Source organism: Brienomyrus brachyistius, chromosome 10 (genome assembly GCF_023856365.1).
Source record: "Brienomyrus brachyistius isolate T26 chromosome 10, BBRACH_0.4, whole genome shotgun sequence".
NCBI classification, from domain to species: domain Eukaryota; kingdom Metazoa; phylum Chordata; class Actinopteri; order Osteoglossiformes; family Mormyridae; genus Brienomyrus; species Brienomyrus brachyistius.
This window is the reverse complement of record NC_064542.1, coordinates 16,477,440-16,495,557: the sequence shown is the minus strand read 5'-3', so window position 1 is coordinate 16,495,557 and position 18,118 is coordinate 16,477,440. Positions and strand designations below refer to the sequence as shown.

Here is an 18,118-nt window from a genome sequence, read left to right as displayed (position 1 = left end):
CTGAAGCTAGACTCTGAACCTCCCTTGGTGGAAGTGAGCTGTCCAAGCACTTGAACTGCAACCTTTTCACAAGACCGACAAAACCTGGCGACAAAAAAAGGCTGGTCGTGACTCAATGCTGTGCAGACTGTGCGGCAGTGGGAGATGGCATGAATTGAGCATGGTGCCGGCATACCAACGGGAGGGGGAGCGAGGCAGGGGCTAAGCGGGCCAGCCCAGTGGTCACAGGGCAGCCATAACAAACAGGGTCCAGTTTCCCCCCGTGTGCTGTACCTTTGGAACAGTCCATGCCGTGGTATCCGGGGAAGCAGTGGCACACACCGGACACGCATTCACCGTTTCCATGGCAATTCCGAGGACACTCTTGCACTGAATCTGTTGAGGAAAGCAAGACTATTTTGTTATGAAAGTAACATATAATAGAAAATAACCTTAATAGCAATATCATTATTACTGGCTATATAATCACTATCATCACCCCAACCCTCGTCCCTATTGTTCTTGTGCGGGGCGTACCCCAACCCTCGTCCCTATTGTTCCTGCGCAGGGCGTACCCCAACCCTCGTCCCTATTGTTCCTGTGCGGGGCGTACCCCAGCCCTCGTCCCTATTGTTCCTGCGCGGGGCGTACCCCAACCCTCGTCCCTATTGTTCCTGTGCAGGGCGTACCCCAACCCTCGTCCCTATTGTTCCCACAAAGGGCGTACTCCAACCCTCGTCCCTATTGTTCCTGTGCGGGGCGTACCCCAGCCCTCGTCCCTATGGTTCCTGTGCGGGGTGTACCCCAGCCCTCGTCCCTATTGTTCCTGTGCGGGGCGTACCCCAGCCCTCGTCCCTATTGTTCCTGTGCGGGGCGTACCCTAACCCTCGTCCCTATTGTTCCTGTGCGAGGCGTACCCCAAGCCTTGTCCCTACTGTTCCTGTGCGGGGCGTACCCCAGCCCTCGTCCCTATTATTATATACAATAATATTCTCAGGCAGGGACACACCGATTGACCAAGACGTCATAATTCCGTCTTAGACTCCGCGCCTTCTGTAGGCTGCCAATCCCCTCCATATCAAACACACTTGCAGCTTAGTGCCCATCTCTTTTTTTATTCTCACCTTCTTTCTGTGTACAGGAGGTATCTGCTCTGCAATTGCTCTTATTAAACTGAGATCATCCTGCAACACCAATTAGATAAATGGGCCACTAAATCTGATAAAGGAAGGGCCCTCAAGATCGATCTGCATGAGGTTAACTGGCAAGGTGACACACATCACATGACAATGGCGCCGATTCCTTAGGTGATAAACGTGGCCATATGACTGTCACAGGATCCATCCAATTATTTCCCATAATGACCACAAGGGGGAAATGGCGATCATGCTCATTGATTTCCCATCTTAAGGGTACTTGGCGTTATGGGATATGGGTACTAATCGGGGAGGGGTCTGTCCATGGAGACTGGCAGGAAAACCTCCCAAGGCCATGCCTGGCCCGACGTGTCCCAGATTGGTGGATTTCTGTTTGGCTTCCTGTCTGCACTCAGACCCCCCCAGCTTCCTACTGCTGAGCCTGTGCATATGGGAGCTCGCCACCTCCAAGGTGCCCCCACAGGCCTCCACTCACACCGCGCTCTATCCTAAGTGCTTGTTAACCCAATTGCAAGGAGAGGGCGGCCTGCGGAGGAGAAGATATTCCAGTTCCTTGGGGCGCTGTGGCACTGTATCCATGACTATTTCGGCCAACGTGTGTCATGCTCTCATTCCATCACAGTCTGGCTCTATGGCCCAAGGAGTCTTTGGGGAAAATCGCGTACACCATAACGCCTAGATATGTGTTATAATCCCATAATGCACCAGACGCTCAAAATTTACATGAAGCCCCAAATTTAGGTGCTGTGCTCTGTGACATGGGTGTTTCAGGGAGGTGACAATAATCTCATAGGGCACGTGAAACACCAGCCCACCTTCCTTCCGTCCGGCCACAGAAATACTTCAGGGGTCCTAATCCAAGCCGCGGACGGGAGGGCAGCACTGAGTGAGAATCAGAGGAGGACTGACCGAGTACAGCAGTGCTGAAAGAGACGGCTTCCCTCTCCCTGCCGTCGTTGTAGAAGGCCAGGTGCCAGCCGCCAGGCTCCAGGTACTGCACGAACACAGCCTCATTCAGCAGCACCGTCTGCACACTGCGCCGTTCCCGCGGCGGCTCCACCACGCTCCACTTCTGCTTGCCATCCAGACGCTCCATGTAGTCGTACTGCTCGCATGAAGAGTGTCGCAAAGGGGATCGCCCTATTAGACGGAGCCCCCAGCCAAGCCTGGAGCCCCTCCCCAACCCCCCACCTTCATCACACTCGGCTGGTTTGCAGTTCCGGAACCATGAAGCCCTAACTTCTCCTTGTCATCCCAGAGCTTTACGTTGTGGCCATGCTAATTATCTCAGAATTAACAAGTAGATAAGGGGAGGTAGGAAGTGAGATGTGAGAAAGAAACACACACGCACACACATGTGCACACACACACACACACACACACACACACACACACACACACACACACACACACACACACACACACACACACACACACAGGCACAGGCACAGACAAATGCGCGCACATACACTCACATGCACACACACAGAGAAAGAGAGGACTGACTGTGAGAGGCAGGGCAGAGAGGCGGTGAGCACGCACCTGCGCATGGGAGGGGGCAGGGCAGAGAGGCGGTGAGCACGCACCTGCGCATGGGAGGGGGGGAGGCCCTTGCGGATGTAGACCCCAAAGAGTGCGTCCCTCCCCAAAGAGATGTTGAACTTGAGGAACTGTGGTTGTGTAAGATGCAGCAGAGACCTCCAGAAGATGCCGGGGGGCACCTCCTGGGTCACGCGCTGGCCCACCTCCAGGTCGCCGGTGTCGATGCTGATATTCTGGATCGGCCAGGAGCCTGTAAAAGATGGGGGGGGGGGCATTCTGACCCTCAATGGGGAGCAGGCTGTCTAGAGAACAGCTATTACCCATTAAAGCAGGTTCACCTGCCACAAGTATGAAGAGCATTCCACAAACTGCCAAAATTTAACTAACTGCCATTCCCCCAGAGTGGCGGGGGCACTGTCGCATTCAAAAGGTCATTGAGTTTGATGTTTAGGTCGTTGAGTCAGGATATGACTTGACCCTACTGTTGGGCCTGATGGGGACATCGAAAACTGAGTGGATCCCTGTGGTGGACTGACCTTTTCCCTGTGCTCCTATTGGTCCTAAGTCTCCTCAGCAAATAGCTGTCTAAGTTACAATTGGCTTAGACACAGACAAAAACATGCTTTGATAGAGCATGGAAAGGCAGCATTCGCATCATGACTTCAGTCCCCCTGTGGTGCGGTGACACATTTCCAGCGACCCCAGGAGACGATGGCTCACGGTGTACAAACGAGCAACTCCTGAAACACACGCACCATTCACCTGCAATTGGGTCAGATCTGTGCTGGAGACCAGTCGCCCTGACAAGGAAAATCTGTGACAAATGGTGAAGGAAATAAAAACTACGGGAGCAGCAGGAAGGCACAGCAGAAGCACCAGGAGACAGCACCGTCCCACTCGTTAAATTCAAGTGAGGCCAGGAAACGGGAGGAAGGAGGGCAGCTGAGCAACGGAGCCAGAGAGAGAGAGCGCACCCCAAGGGAATCGGAAAGAGGGAGTGCGCAGCCCAGGAGAGCCGGAGAGACAGAGAGAGCGGTCCTCAGGGCAGCCGAAGAGAGAGAGGCCGCCCCGGGGGAGCCGGAGAGAGAGAGGGCGCCCCGGGGGAGCCGGAGAGAGAGAGGGCGTCCCGGGGGAGCCGGAGAGAGAGAGGCCACCCCGGGGGAGCCAGAGAGAGAGAGAGGGCGTCCTGGGGGAGCTGGAGAGAGAGAGAGGGCGTCCCGGGGGAGCCGGAGAGAGAGAGGGCGCCCCGGGGGAGCCAGAGAGAGAGAGGGCGCCCCGGGGGAGCCGGAGAGAGAGAGGGCGTCCCGGGGGAGCCAGAGAGAGAGAGAGGGCGCCCCAGGGGAGTCAGAGAGAGAGAGGGCGCCCCGGGGGAGCCGGAGAGAGAGAGGGCGCCCCGGGGGAGCCGGAGAGAGAGAGGGCGCCCCGGGGGAGCCGGAGAGAGAGAGGGCGCCCCAGGGGAGCCGGAGAGAGAGAGGGCGCCCCGGGGGAGCCGGAGAGAGAGAGGGCGCCCCAGGGGAGCCGGAGAGAGAGAGGGCGCCCCGGGGGAGCCAGAGAGAGAGAGAATCCATGCTCAGCTCCAGTGCAGCCCTACACTGCTGCCGTGGCTCCTACAGACCTCCCCACCCCACAAGGCCCGGGGCCAAACACGCTCTCTGACCCTACTTCACCCATCTAGACTGAGCTGAAGAGGGTTACATGGGGGATTAAAACTTCCCACCATGCCACTCTGCACGGAGTTCACCTCCCAAGGCCCAGGGCCAAACCTGTTTCCTGACCCTGGTTCACCAACCTAGCCGGAGCTGTAGAGAGCTTTGGGCAGCTGCAGCAATGCTTCGGAAGAAGCGGGTGTACCTGACGCCGCGGTGATGGGCCCAGGTAGATCGCTGAAGCGGCCAAGTGACACGTCAACCAAGCCGAGCCAACAATTAACAGGAGTGAGCTGCTTTCGTAATTTTACCACGATTCCTGCTCTAGGAAGGACCCCCCTCCCCCAGCCACACAAAACCTTCACAAAGAAACTCAGTACTGTCCCCCCTGTTTTTATCACCTCCCTGCTCCTCCTCTTTTGCAGGAGAATTAAGCAGGAGTGCAGCTCTCGTATGAACTCCCCCACATCACTTATCGAATCTCTCTGACAGGGTTTCGCTCTGAAAACATTAACGGCCCCACAGTCCTTCTTGGTCCTTGCTTCAGCTTTTCACAGCTACCCACCTCATTCTTTAACAAATTCACAATGATAGGGACATCGGAAACTGAGCGGATCCCTGTGGTGGACGACCCGTTAGTTACACAACCATCAACCACTGCACGGGCCAAATTCAGCGGGTCATGAAACGCGGTGTGACAAAGCCCCACAATGTGGTCAATCTCTGGGAGATGGAGACCTCGGCAGTGCACGCTCCTCAACACTGGATCAGCTGCTTCAGGTGGAGAGGTCCGAGCGGCTAAATGATTCTGAACACCCACTCCTTCCCCACACACTCCTTTTTCACAAAAGCAGCCTTATCCAGCAGGAAGCGATGGACACGCAGGGAGGTGTGACCGCACGCGCTCCTCACTTTGGGGCCAGAATGGGGGTCCGGGGTAGCACCTTGTAAAATGATTTTTTTTGATCAATTTGATGGGGACGATCTTGCAGTAAAGGTCACGTGGGGGGTGTCACAGGAGGTGGGGAGGCTTCCAAAGTCAGGAATCAGAGATCCCTCAAACACTGCTTCTACATCTGCAGCTGTGTGTATGTGTGTGTGTGTGTGTGTGTGTGTGTGTGTGTGTGTGTGTGTGTTCACGCTGGGCTATTTTTAAATGCTTATAGTGTTAATTCATCTTGATTCAGGTGAGTTACATCAATTTCAAAGGAAATCAGCCACTCGGAGCAGGGGTATAATTGAGTGATTTAGTGGAATAAATATGTAACAAGAGGAGCATGACGTTAGAAGCCTTTTGAATACCCGCCCGCAGTGAAGACAGTGAAGTGATCTACTTCCTATAAAGGACTGGGGTCACCTGATTGGCTGTTAGCATTTGTCAGCGCAAAGCAGTTCTTACCTCTGCCTCCAGAAGGCATTGCTGCCCCGTCACTGTTCCCCGGCAGGCCGGGGCTGATCCCATTGTTGATCACGTGACCGTTGGCTGGCTGGAGCTGCCAGTTTAGTCCAAGCAAGTTCATGGCTGAAGGACAGAGGAGAGGGATGAATGGTACAGGTCAAGGAAGCAGAATGCACTGGCACTGTGCTGCACCGTATATCAGGGTGCACTCTAGCGGAGGGAGGACATGCTGCGAACAGCCAGTAGGTCAACAAAAAAGTGACAACTTCACAATGTTTCACTTCTCAAAAAGCTTGTTAATATGTACATGTTTAAATGGACGGCAGGATATGGAAATGAGGCCTGTGGGTGAGCGTGGCAGGTGCTTGGCGTCTGGGCCGCTGTGTGATGTCAGCATTACCAAGCAGGCTGTGGTTCACCCCGGACAGTGTGGGCCGGCCAAAGCCTCAGGCCCGGCATGTCTGCTCTTGCAGGTAACCGGTTACCTTGGCAACGGCAGGCATCTTCTTCCAGCTAAAACACACGCATGCAATTCCCCTCCCCACACCTTGCTGAAGGGGGCTGAACATCAGTGACCGCGTCCCTCCCTCTCGTATTATTCTCGTCAAGCACGCGCCGAGGAATTGCCACTGCAAGCAAATGCCGGTGTTTTCTGCCACTTTGCCACCACAGCCCACCGCTCATCATGTGCGAGGGGACGTGGACTTCCATATCGAGGGACAATCTCGCAGGGGCATGTTTATCTGGGAGGCCTTACCCTCACGTGTTAAATAGAGAAAGAGCACATCCCTGTTTGCTGCAGTCTGGGGCCGTTCTGCTTGGGAGAAATCTCATTCGCTGCATTCGGCTGTATTCCGCTGCTTGTGCATCTGTTTTGACAGCCAGACAAAAATCAAAAGAATGCGACTGTATCCATGGCATCAAGAAGTGACACGTGGAGCGCATCACTAACATGTACTTGCACGGGCTGCTTCTCCCTATGATGGACACATTGACCTCTGCTGGTGGGGCAGGTATCCAGCACCCAGTGTGTGGTCCTCTGATTTCATACAGCTACCTGCAAGAAGGTTTTGCTCCCAGAGCATTTTTGCTCTGTAATAAAATACGGAAAGCATAAAACTGACGAAGACGGAAGCGCCCCCCCTGGAATATAAGTTCGCATGGCCGAAAACATCCAAGTAAGGAGGGAATAAAAATCAATAGGCCACAAGTTTACTTGTGATAGAAAATCCATAAGCATTTGTTTGGTGTTCTGGAGAGGTGGTGTTTGAGGCATGCAGGTTTGACGTGCTACGTTAAAGGCAGAGACACACACGTTCTCGCTCCGACATGCACTCATACAAGCCCTGGCCCCTATGCTACTGCATATCACACCCAAATCTCATCCCACAAAATCCATTTTCTCTCCTTCCCCTTCACTGTAAGTGCACAAGCTTGTGGGGGGCGGGGGGGGGCATGTCAAAGACAAATGCTATTGCCCCGGGCTGGAATGCACACCTTTGTCAGATCCTCTATCCATCACAACAAGACAGGCTCCGTTCTCTACCTCCCCTACAAGCTCGTAAACATCCACTTCCACCAAGCTGTCAGCCCTCCTTCCCTGATGCTCTCCACTCTGACCATTCGCCGTGGGAGTGGATGATCGACGAGTGAGTGGATTCCTGCGCTCCTGCCATTGGCCAGTAGATGGCACTCTTCACCGACCTCAGCACTGGTGAGACAGACTCGGCAACAGGCTCCTCTGGAGACGGACCGGGCACACAGAGGCCTGTGCTCACGCTTTACGCTCCTCAGATGCGGCTTTACCGCTGCTGCAGTGAGACCCCATCAGGTCCGGTACTCTGCAGACTGTTTTCAGGCAAAGGACAGCACTTGAGGTCCTCTGTCTTAGTCCACAGCGAAGCCTAAATGGCCGTTCTCAGTCCCACAATGCAGCCATGTGGGGTACCCCATGTAGGGATTGTGGGGCATTATTATTTTGAGTGAGCCGATCCTGGTGTGGGGATGTTACCACTGTGGTGTGAACCTAGTGGGTTGGGACTGTGAAAAGCTCATTTTCAGCCTTGAAATAAATATTCACAGAGAGGCCTAACTAGAGGCGTTTGATTAAAAATGAATGACTTGGCTCATGATGCTTTATGTAATCTCTGTGTATAATTCACCAGCGCAAAGGGGTCCACAACATCACCTTCATAAAACACAGGCATCATGCTTGGCGTCCTCCAGTCGCCCTCCGGGTGCAGTGACACTGTCACACACATGCAGACGCACACTCGCACTTCACAAATTCTTATTTTCAGCCTGGGGGGGGGTGATGTTAACCCCTGATCAGCCAATCAGGGACATGGGACACGTGCGTGTGCAGCTTGCGGGGTGACATGGGCGGGTCAGCCCTCAGCTTCGCAGTGGCTTCACACAAAGATCGCCGTGGTGACATGGGCGGGTCAGCCCTCAGCTTCGCAGTGGCTTCACACAAAGAGCGTTCGGATGGCTTCAGGGTTCACTTAAGGTGGGGGGGGGGGGGACAACCTTATCATTGGCCAATAATATGTTTTGAATCAGTGAGTGACAGGAAGGGGGCTCCCCGGGGGCTTTGTGTACATCCTGAACAGCGTCCTGTACTTTCGGTTCCTAATGCAGCTTCCAGGCTGCAGAAGAATGTTAAATGCAAGAAGAATAAGAGAGTGACTGTGAAGAATACTGCTGTCTGTAATGCACAGCTGTGGGGCTGGGCAGTGGCTGGGGCGCCAGGGGGTTCAGGGTGACATTGACTGCCTTCATCCGGTCACTTCCCTGACAGACGGCTAACGAAACCAGGACATCACATGCGGAGGCCCCACACTGAAGGCATCAAACAATTAAGCTGCCATAATTGGACTAGGAAGAAGATCTCATATTACTTAAAAGATCATTTTCCCCATACCTTATTTTTGCAATCTCCCTTGGCCTTCCCAATAAACGTTTATTAACTGTTCTAATTTACCACTAAATTAACGAGACTGACCTCAATCAGAACACTAATTGTGAGCTGAGACTGCTATGGCCAGCTATCTAATTGGTTTAGGGCTCACAGAATGAATTTTGCATGTGTTCGCCATCTCCAAATGCCCCCCCCCCCCCCCCCCCCAAGCAGACACCGGTTCGCTTTTAATCATTCTGCCTCCTCCCTCTGCATTTAGGGACACCCATGCTCTCAGTTTCTATGCCATGACTGTGAAATCTGCTCCATCGGTGACGTATGAATGGCAGACACATTCTATCTGGTTGCTTGCTGCACTGAAATCAGCTTAGATATTTAAAGGAAGCACTTGAATGCTGTTGAATGCTGGCGAGGAGGTGCAGGGCGGGTTGGGATGGACGGCAGCTGTTGTGCTTGGAGGAACGTCTCGGCCACGCCCAACAAAAACAGCCCCTTGGGAGCTGGTTTGAAGACAAAAAAAACCTTTGTGCAAAAATGCATCCCCTCACTGGCAGCTTCAGATTGGCCCCTCCCCCTTCCAGTATGGGGGCCGGGCTGCAAGGGCCGGCAGACACAGCCTGGGCTGGCAAAGGGGGGGAGCGGCAGGCAGTGGTGGAGGACTTTGAAGTAGCAGTACAAAGCGGCGGCTAGCCTTTAGCGCCATCACTGGCAGTGCCTCCAGGTGCAGCCTGGTACTGGGACTTGTTAGTGGAGGTCTGGCCCTAGTCCCTTAGGCATTGGGGAGAAAAAGAGGGGGGTGTGGTGGTGGTGGTGGTGGGGGGGTTCACAGCTTCAGATGAACTGGTGATGAAAGAAGTCATGCAGCCTCCCCCGCCTCCCCCCACCCCGAGGGAGAGCTATGAACACAAGTGATGCAACTAACCAGCAATTCAGTGTAACTCACAGGTTAAAAGCGAGTCTGTTAATGACTCTATCTCTCTCTCTCTCTCTCTCTCTCTCCCTCCCTCCTTCCCTCCTGCTTCCTCTGTTCTCGCTCCCGTTTGAAAATACAAATAACAGTCACGCCTCCCGTCTGCACTAACAGACTAACAAAACAGACCCGAAAAGGCATCGTTTCATTTGAAGTCCCCCAGAAAAGGAACATCATGCATTAATACGGCGATAATGAGCAGACGGAGCCTTGCGCGCAGAAAATATTTTGACACTCTGTCAGAATGTCCTTAATATTTTAATATCTGTTTTGTCAAAACGTGGTTGGAGAGAATAATCGATTATTAGCACATCTGAAACAGTGTTGTATAAATTGCCGGATTTCTCCTTTTTTTCCAGAATCTATAACAATATGCACATAAAAGTCCATATGTGCTGTGACACATTACACACAAAATGCTGAAACAGAGAGCTGCCAGACTGATTTGTATTTCACAAGAGGATGCATTATTTCTGCACAGGGATTCTGGAGATGCACGCTTTCCTCGGGAACTTCTTCAGACATACTCTCTGAGTTTGGCTGACCGAGTCGAATCCAAACTGATTTGCTTCACTCAGCTGATACCAAAGGGCACATGACTCTGCAGTGGGGCATCAGGCCTCTGCGATGTGCGCCTGCCCCCCACCACACTGTGATGGAGGTGCTTTCCCACCCTCTCCGTGCGCCTGGCTGCAAATTAAATAAAGTCCCAAAACGATCGGCTGACAGCGGCTGTGATTCTCATTTCCTGAATGGATAAAGTGACAGAACGGAACCCTGGATCTTATCGCAGCTCTCCTCTCATGACCCCCCCGAGCACCCACCCCCCCCCCCCCCATGCAGCCGACAAATAAACGTTACTGACAGGAAATGAGAGGAATGCAAATCCCAGTCCGAGTGATGGCTGGCTACAGCGCAAGCAGGAGATCAGTTAGCTGGCTTCTAACTTTGTGTATGTGCTGTTTAATGACAAACAGCAATGTGCGGCTTGGCGTAAACATGACCCCAAATGGCGTGTGAGGGACCCCGTCCACAGAAACCCGAAGCCAATGACTCAGTGACCCTCTTAACCTCTACTCCTCCTAATGCCAACCATGCACTATCATGCAATCCATTGATTTCCTGAACACCTCGTCAAACCAAATGTAGAAGCGGTTACGTAATTAACACTGCATCGTGACAACTGCCATTTTAATGAGCTTGGAGTGAGAGCAGGAAAGAGATGGACGTAAGGATAAGCATAGCAGCAGTGTGTAGGCGTGTTTGTGTCTCTGTGTGTCGGCGTGTGTATGTTTGTGTGTGTAGGCGTGTGTGTATTTGGTGTATGAGTGTGTGTTGGCGTGTGTGTATTTGTGTGTGTGTGTGTGTATGTAGGCATTTGTATGTTTCTGCGTGTAGGCGTGTGTGTGTTTGTGTGTGACTGTGTAGGCGTGTGTGTGTGTGTGTGTGAGTGTGTGTAGCCGTGTGTGTGTGTTTGTGTGTGAGTGTGTATTTGTGTGTGAGTGACCCTCGTGATGTGAGACACATCACAGCTGCTGAGCATTTATTGCCATGGACGGACATGTCATTCCGAGTGTGGCCAGTCCATTTGGACCCATAGAAGCAAGGAAGGATGCATGTTCAGCAAGCCCCACCCCCAGCTGAACTGACAGTGATGGCTGCCTCCATACCCTTGAAATAATGTGGCCATTTCCTTGGTCTGGTGATGAGATGAGATGAGGCAAACACTTTGCCGGAGGTGGATTCAGTCTCCCTCACTCAGCTCGTGAGATCAGCCTGGGCACTTCTGCTTTGGCCCTACCCTCCATATTATTCCTTCCATTTAATTCAAACTGTTATTTCAACTTGAAATGTATGCAAATGGATCCCTTCAAATATGCAGCTCCGTCTGTGCTCGCTCTATCCCTAGAAATTCTGCTCTTCCCTTCAGTTAACCAGTGTACCGACAGTCAGCATCCACCAGGGCAGCGCTGTGGAGTCGTCACCCCTAAATGATGAGAATGGGGTTGAATGGGTGTGGGGGGTGGGAGACTGGCAGTTAACCTGCGTCAGCCGCCCTCCTTGAAACCATCGAATTGTCCATATGGGATTTAATTGATTGCAGACATCAGAGAGAAATTGACCTAAATCCCATTTCATATATCTGTGGCAGCAAAATAAGCAGAAGGAAATGAAATAAATCAATTTAATTCCTTCAAAAAGGCACATGTATTGTAAGTAACAAAACGACGAATGATCTCTTTCCTTTTTAAAATGCTGGTTAATGCTTTTTCGCTCTCTTAACGTTTAACGTTTAACAATCAAGGGGAACACACACTGAGCTCAGATCTGCCAGTACCGGCATAAACAATGGCGCACGACTCGCTCCGGACGGCCTAGTGGAAGATCAGGCACCCATGTTCGTCCAGGGAGGGTTTTCAGTGGGCACTGAAGATGCAGTATGAAGATGAATGAAGGACCTGTGGTTAAAGGGCACGTGATCCCCCACCCCCCATCACTCGTGGGGAGGCAGCCTGTATATACATTGATAGCAACCAGGAGTCCACACCATGAGGGCTGAACCGCCACGGTACCCCACTGCCCTTGAAATGATGTAAACGTGTGTGTGGCCCCTGGCAGGGGCATCTGGTGGGTTTGTAAATGACAACATGGTCTTTGAGGCCACCAGAGGCTACGCTGAAGTAGCAGCTGCAGCTTGAGGACCCGAGTTTAACATTCACACCCCCCCCCCCACTCCTGTGCGGTCCGCTCCTTCTCCCGGACTCACCGAAAATTAATAAAACAGGACGGCTTTTTAAATGGCTATTAAAATCTTATAAAGATGAATCTTTCATTCTCCCTCTTTCTATTTAAGCAGAAGTACGCATTAAAAGCCCCCCTCACACAAGCTCACGCTTTAATTCTGTTGGGTATTTATCTTGTGCCTCATAAATCTAAAAGGCCAGAAAAATCCCCCCGAAGAAAATAGCCTTGGAACAGCCCCCCCGTGACCCCGGGTGAGGGTGACCCCGGCAGCCCCCCCCCCCGCCATGACCAGGTAAGGGCGACTCCGGAAGCTGCCCCCCCATCATGACGGCTAAGGGCAACCCCAGCAGCTGCCCCCCCCCCCCCCACCCCCGTCATGACGTGTAAGGGCAACCCTGGACGCTGCCCCCTCCCACCATGACGGGTAAAAACTACCCTATGAGCCGGCCCCCCATGACAGGTGAAGGTGACCCCCGCACATGCCCCCACCCCCCCATCCCATGATGTGTAAGGGCGACCCTGCGAGCCGGCCTTGCTGACAGCCCCACCACAGCCAATATCAATTTCCTGTAAACACCTGGGATGTTTTCTCATCAGCCTGGAAATACTGCTGCCCCGACTTGTGTGATCTCGAGAGCAGCCTTGATATATTGAATCACCACCCGATGTCTTGAGGGGGGACCGTCACAAATCACGCTCTGGGTCACACGAGTCTGGACAGGTCCTTGGCAGCCCAGGTCAACCAGCCAGCTGTGACAGTCCGTCTCCTGGGTAACGGTGCTGATTGTTTTCCTTGCTACCAGCCCCTAACAGTCAATATCTTCGAGCGGTCGCCTGTGAGGTGCCGACCACATGAATGACTGCCCAGGACCCCAGGTTCTGTGGAGGGGCTCTCCATTAACAGAATTTATCCTGATGAGTAAATTAATTATAAGGAGATTACTGGCCTTGATTGCTTAATTTAATTAAATTATGCTCAAAAATAAACAGGGAAAAAAATCACTTACTGACATGAAGGTCAGGATCTCAAAATGCTTGGAAAAATGAGTCAGTTCCGGGCAACGGGACCTAATGGCAGGATAAAAATATCCCGGCAAAGTGAGTACGCTGATGAAGCTGAAGGGCGTTTGTCTCCTGGTGGACTCTGACAGCCACCACATGGCACGTCACCCCATGATGTACGACTATCCCTGGTCCCCGCCCCAGAGGTGATATAAGCGAGAGCTCAGGGCTCGAGGACGCGGCGGCATCCACGTGTCTTCGTCTGCGGCCGGCCTATCATGCTCCCATTGCCCTTGAGGCCCAGAGCAGGAGCAGGAGCAGGATGACTACAGTGCGCTGAGATCTATCCTCCTTTCCTGCTCCCTCTCGAATCAATCGAGAGATTAATCACACTACTCTCACAGTAGATAAGCCTTTCTGCACAACATGAAAATAGGCTGTAACTCCCGCATCAGGACCACGTACCTGTATCCTAACAACCAGCCTCTCCTCAGGCCAAAGATGGCCTCAACTAGCGCCTTTCTACTCTGCAATGAGAAAGCACTCTTGTCCAGCCCTGAGGGCATGTGCTAAAAACACAGCCTGGCCTGCAAGTCACCGAACAGATCCTGGAAGCCAGACATGCTGGAGGACTTCAAAGCATCGCTTTAACCCAAAAGCTGCCACTCCTGGGATCCTGAAGTGTATTCAGTCGATGTTAGAGGTGCTCAAACTGGAACCAGATCTCAGAGCTCGGTCTCCTTGGCCCTTGTGACGGTGGCCCTCCAGTTCATTGTGAAACCACCTGAGTAAGGATTCATCATTAAAGGACAATGCACAATCAGCCTCAGGAATGGAGGACAGCCACCAACAGACAAAACAAGGCATTTTGCTGATTCTTCCTTTTTCAGGTCCAAGAATATTTTTTGTCTGTTCCGCAGGGATAGGCGTATGTGACAGAAAGGGGTCAGGGTCACATCTGTCCTGAATTTTTTTTTGGGGGGGAGGAATTCAGTTTGAGAACAGTGTACAAAGCCCTGAACTGCTGCCCCCCCCCCCCCCCCAGAACACAGACAGAGGGGCACCCACCGGACCATCACACAGAGACAGGGTTCCTGACTGTTATGGCCTCCTTCCAGAAGGGGGAGGGTGTGGATATCATGGGGTTTTGTCTTTCAGGTCAAGACACCTGACATGCCCTTCCCATCATGCCTTGGTCTCACTGAGAACCAATCCAACGATGACATCTATTTTCACCTGGTTATAAAGCCTGGACCAGCTTCAGCACTGTGGCGGCATGAGCTGCTCAGGTCCTTCTTGTGTGTTGACTGTGTGTCTGTACCTTTCGCCTACTGAGCATTTTTGTTGGGTGAACTGTCATATTTGTAGTCCACTGTTCTCCCCTAATTTGTTACTCAGGGAGACATGTAGTGAATATTACACTGGGGTTTGATGTGCAAGTTGGTGTTGATTTCCAGTTAGGGGGGGTCACGTTTGTCTTTCTGCCATGGCTTCACCCTGAGGTGTGATACAGAAAGGTAAGGTGTACTTTATTTATAGCTAATAACCTGTATATATGCTGTGAATATCTCACTGTATTGCACGTTACACTGGGGTTTGATAGGGAAGTCAGTGTTGATTTCTAGTTGGGGGTTATATTGGTTTTGCTGCCCTGGCTTCACCCTGAGCTATAGCACAGTGCTCTTAGTTTATAAACTGCGTTTATGCTGTAAATATCTCACTGTGAGACACTGAAAATAAATCCACTTCTGCTTCATGTGACCTTATTGTTGTAGTCCTGATTCCCTACTGCTGAACTGCTGACGCCGTAAGAATTATTGCAGGCTCATCCAGGATTACATGGTTGGGCTTTGCTGTGGACTGACACACAGAGCAGATACAACAATAATGGACAACATCTGATTTCATCCCTGGACAAAAGAAGCGTTACAAAATGGGAAGGTATGTTTTTATAACTCCTAAATAACCTGCCGACAATTTAATATGAGCTACAGTCAGCATTGCTTTCAATACATTTTTGGAACAACAATTTGACACATTGTACTCCACTCTACAGTTAGTCACCACTGGCAACGATTGCCCCTAAGCACCCCATTTTCGGTAAAGTACCCAGCAGAGCCATCAGGAGTCATCTCAGGCTGAGCCCCTGTAGTCCAGACCCTTGCCAGTGGAAGGTCTTCCAGCCTTTCTGCCTCTAAGGTAGTAACACCAACCATACCAGCATACTCAGGGAGGGGCTTCCAGAGGACCAGCATACTCAGGGAGGGGCTTCCAGAGGACCAGTACACTCAGGGAGGGGTTTCTAGAGGACCAGCACACTCAGGAGGGGCTTCCAGAGGACCAGCACATTCAGGGAGGGGCTTCCAGAGGACCAGTACACTCAGGGAGGGGTTTCTAGAGGACCAACACATTCAGAGAGAGGCTTCCAGAGGACCCCACCCTAGCAGGTGAGCAGCTGAAAGTAGTAACACCAACCATACCAGCATACTCAGGGAGGGGCTTCCAGAGGACCAGCACATTCAGAGAGAGGTTTCTAGAGGACAAGTACACTCAGGGAGGGGTTTCTAGAGGACCCGTACACTCAAGGAGGAGCTTCCAGAGGACCAGCACACTCAGGGAGGGGCTTCCAGAGGACCAGCACACTCAGGGAGGGGCTTCCAGAGGACCAGTACACTCAGGGAGGGGTTTCTAGAGGACCAACACATTCAGAGAGAGGCTTCCAGAGGACCCCACCCTAGCAGGTGAGCAGCTGAAAGTAGTAACACCAACCATACCAGCATACTCAGGGAGGGGCTTCCAGAGGACCAGCACATTCAGAGAGAGGTTTCTAGAGGACAAGTACACTCAGGGAGGGGTTTCTAGAGGACCCGTACACTCAAGGAGGAGCTTCCAGAGGACCAGCACACTCAGGGAGGGGCTTCCAGAGGACCAGCACACTCAGGGAGGGGCTTCCAGAGGACCAGTACACTCAGGGAGGGGTTTCTAGAGGACCAACACATTCAGAGAGAGGCTTCCAGAGGACCCCACCCTAGCAGGTGAGCAGCTGAAAGTGCCCCCAGCAGACCATTAGACAGGGCGAGCAGACCATAACACTAAGAGAGAGGGGCCCCCGCCACACCATAACACTAAGAGAGAGGGGCCCCCGCCACACCATAACACTCAGAGCGGGGCCCCCACCAAACCATAAAACTCAGAGAGTGGCCCCCACCAGACCATAACACTCAGAGAGGGGCCCCCACCAGGCCATAACACTCAGAGAGGGGCCCCCACCAGACTATAACATTCAGAGACGGGGGCCCCCACCAGGCCATAACACTCAGAGAGGGGCCCCCACCAGGCCATAACACTCAGAGAGGGGCCCCCACCAGGCCATAACACTCAGAGAGGGGCCCCCACCAGGCCATAACACTCAGAGAGGGGCCCCCACCAGACAATAACATTCAGAGATGGGGGCCCCCTACCCGACTATATCACTCAGAGAGGGGACCCCACCAGAGCATCATGCCTAGAGACCAAGACCGCCACTCAGCTGTACTTGAAATAAACAGTGGATACCTGACAGGACACTACAACACACCTGGTGGTTGCTCACTCACAGTTTAATCACAGACATATTCAGCTGACAGGCACAGTCCAATCACAGGCATGGTCAGCTCATAGGCTTAGTCAGCTCATAGGAATGATCCAATCACAAGCATAGTCAGCTGACAGGCATATTCAGCTGACAGGCACGGTCAAGTTCGTCACAAGACACGATAAAAATGAAGGGCAAGAAGGGTGATGGGAGGGAATAAAATGTGCAAGCAAGAGCCTCACCAATGAAGTAGGAGAGCAGGACTGCCAGCAGGGCTGCAGCAGACATCGCAGACACAGCTGCGCATTTCCAGCTGCAGTACTTTGACGGCTTCTTGAGCTTGAAGGCGCTCCGGGAGAAAGTGTTCCTGGGAAGCAGCCGGGGGGGTGGCGAGTAGACTGTCCCAGAGGTCAGCGGGTAGCCAGGGGACGAGCTGCTGAAGAGAGGTGTGGTCCCAGATGATGTTTTAAACAGGAAGTGCCTGTGTAAGGGGGGGGACGAATAGAGAGATAAAAACATAAAATTAAGGAACGTGTTGAGGGCAGGTTAAGACCGTGTACATGGCTTCCTGGGACTCGGCCAAGGTGTCCCAACCCCCCCATTGGCCTGAAATACACATAGAAAGACTCCTGGCGGGGGGATTGTAAGATGGACACGTCCTCGGGACCCACTGCCCTGCTTGTTTTCCAGCTATCCCTGCCCTACACACTGCTGATTACCTGGATCAGGTGTGTTCAGTCAATCAGAAGCTGAAAGACAGCTGGGACTTGTGTGTGGGGCAGGGATAGCAGGAAAACAAGCAGGGCAGTGGGGCCCCGAGGACCGACTTTGAGAGCCACTGCGCTAGACAATCAGACTCCAGACCTCAGAGACGCCACTGTGATTTCTCGTCTCTGCATCACACATATCATAAACGCCAGTGATCGCATTAACCACATGCTGCAAGACTGATGCGAGTTGGGCAAATTCGCTTTTTTCTTATATAATTCAGCCCCTAGTTATGCCCATGAAGTGGTCCAACATCGGTCCATCCCAGAACAGGGGGCTTTTTCAGGAAAACATCCAGTTATGCACCAAAGTAAAGCAAAGACGGAAAAAGGTAAGGATGGGAGCCAGTTCACATTTACAGCAGAGTGTCTTCCTCATAATAAGGTACACCCCCCCCCCCCCCCCCCGAATGGTCT

The 18,118-nt window shown here is 52.5% G+C and overlaps 1 protein-coding gene across 1 annotated transcript in view; it reads right to left on the bottom strand.

The window, feature by feature from the left end:
- The window catches only part of LOC125750419 (teneurin-2-like), a 106,689-nt gene that overhangs the window by 27,760 nt on the left and 60,811 nt on the right, over positions 1-18,118 (bottom strand). Inside the window, 5 exon segments of the mRNA XM_049028225.1 lie at positions 274-375; positions 2,046-2,241; positions 2,723-2,928; positions 5,724-5,846; positions 17,177-17,415. Of these exon segments, the coding sequence (XP_048884182.1) occupies positions 274-375; positions 2,046-2,241; positions 2,723-2,928; positions 5,724-5,846; positions 17,177-17,415 (866 nt within the window).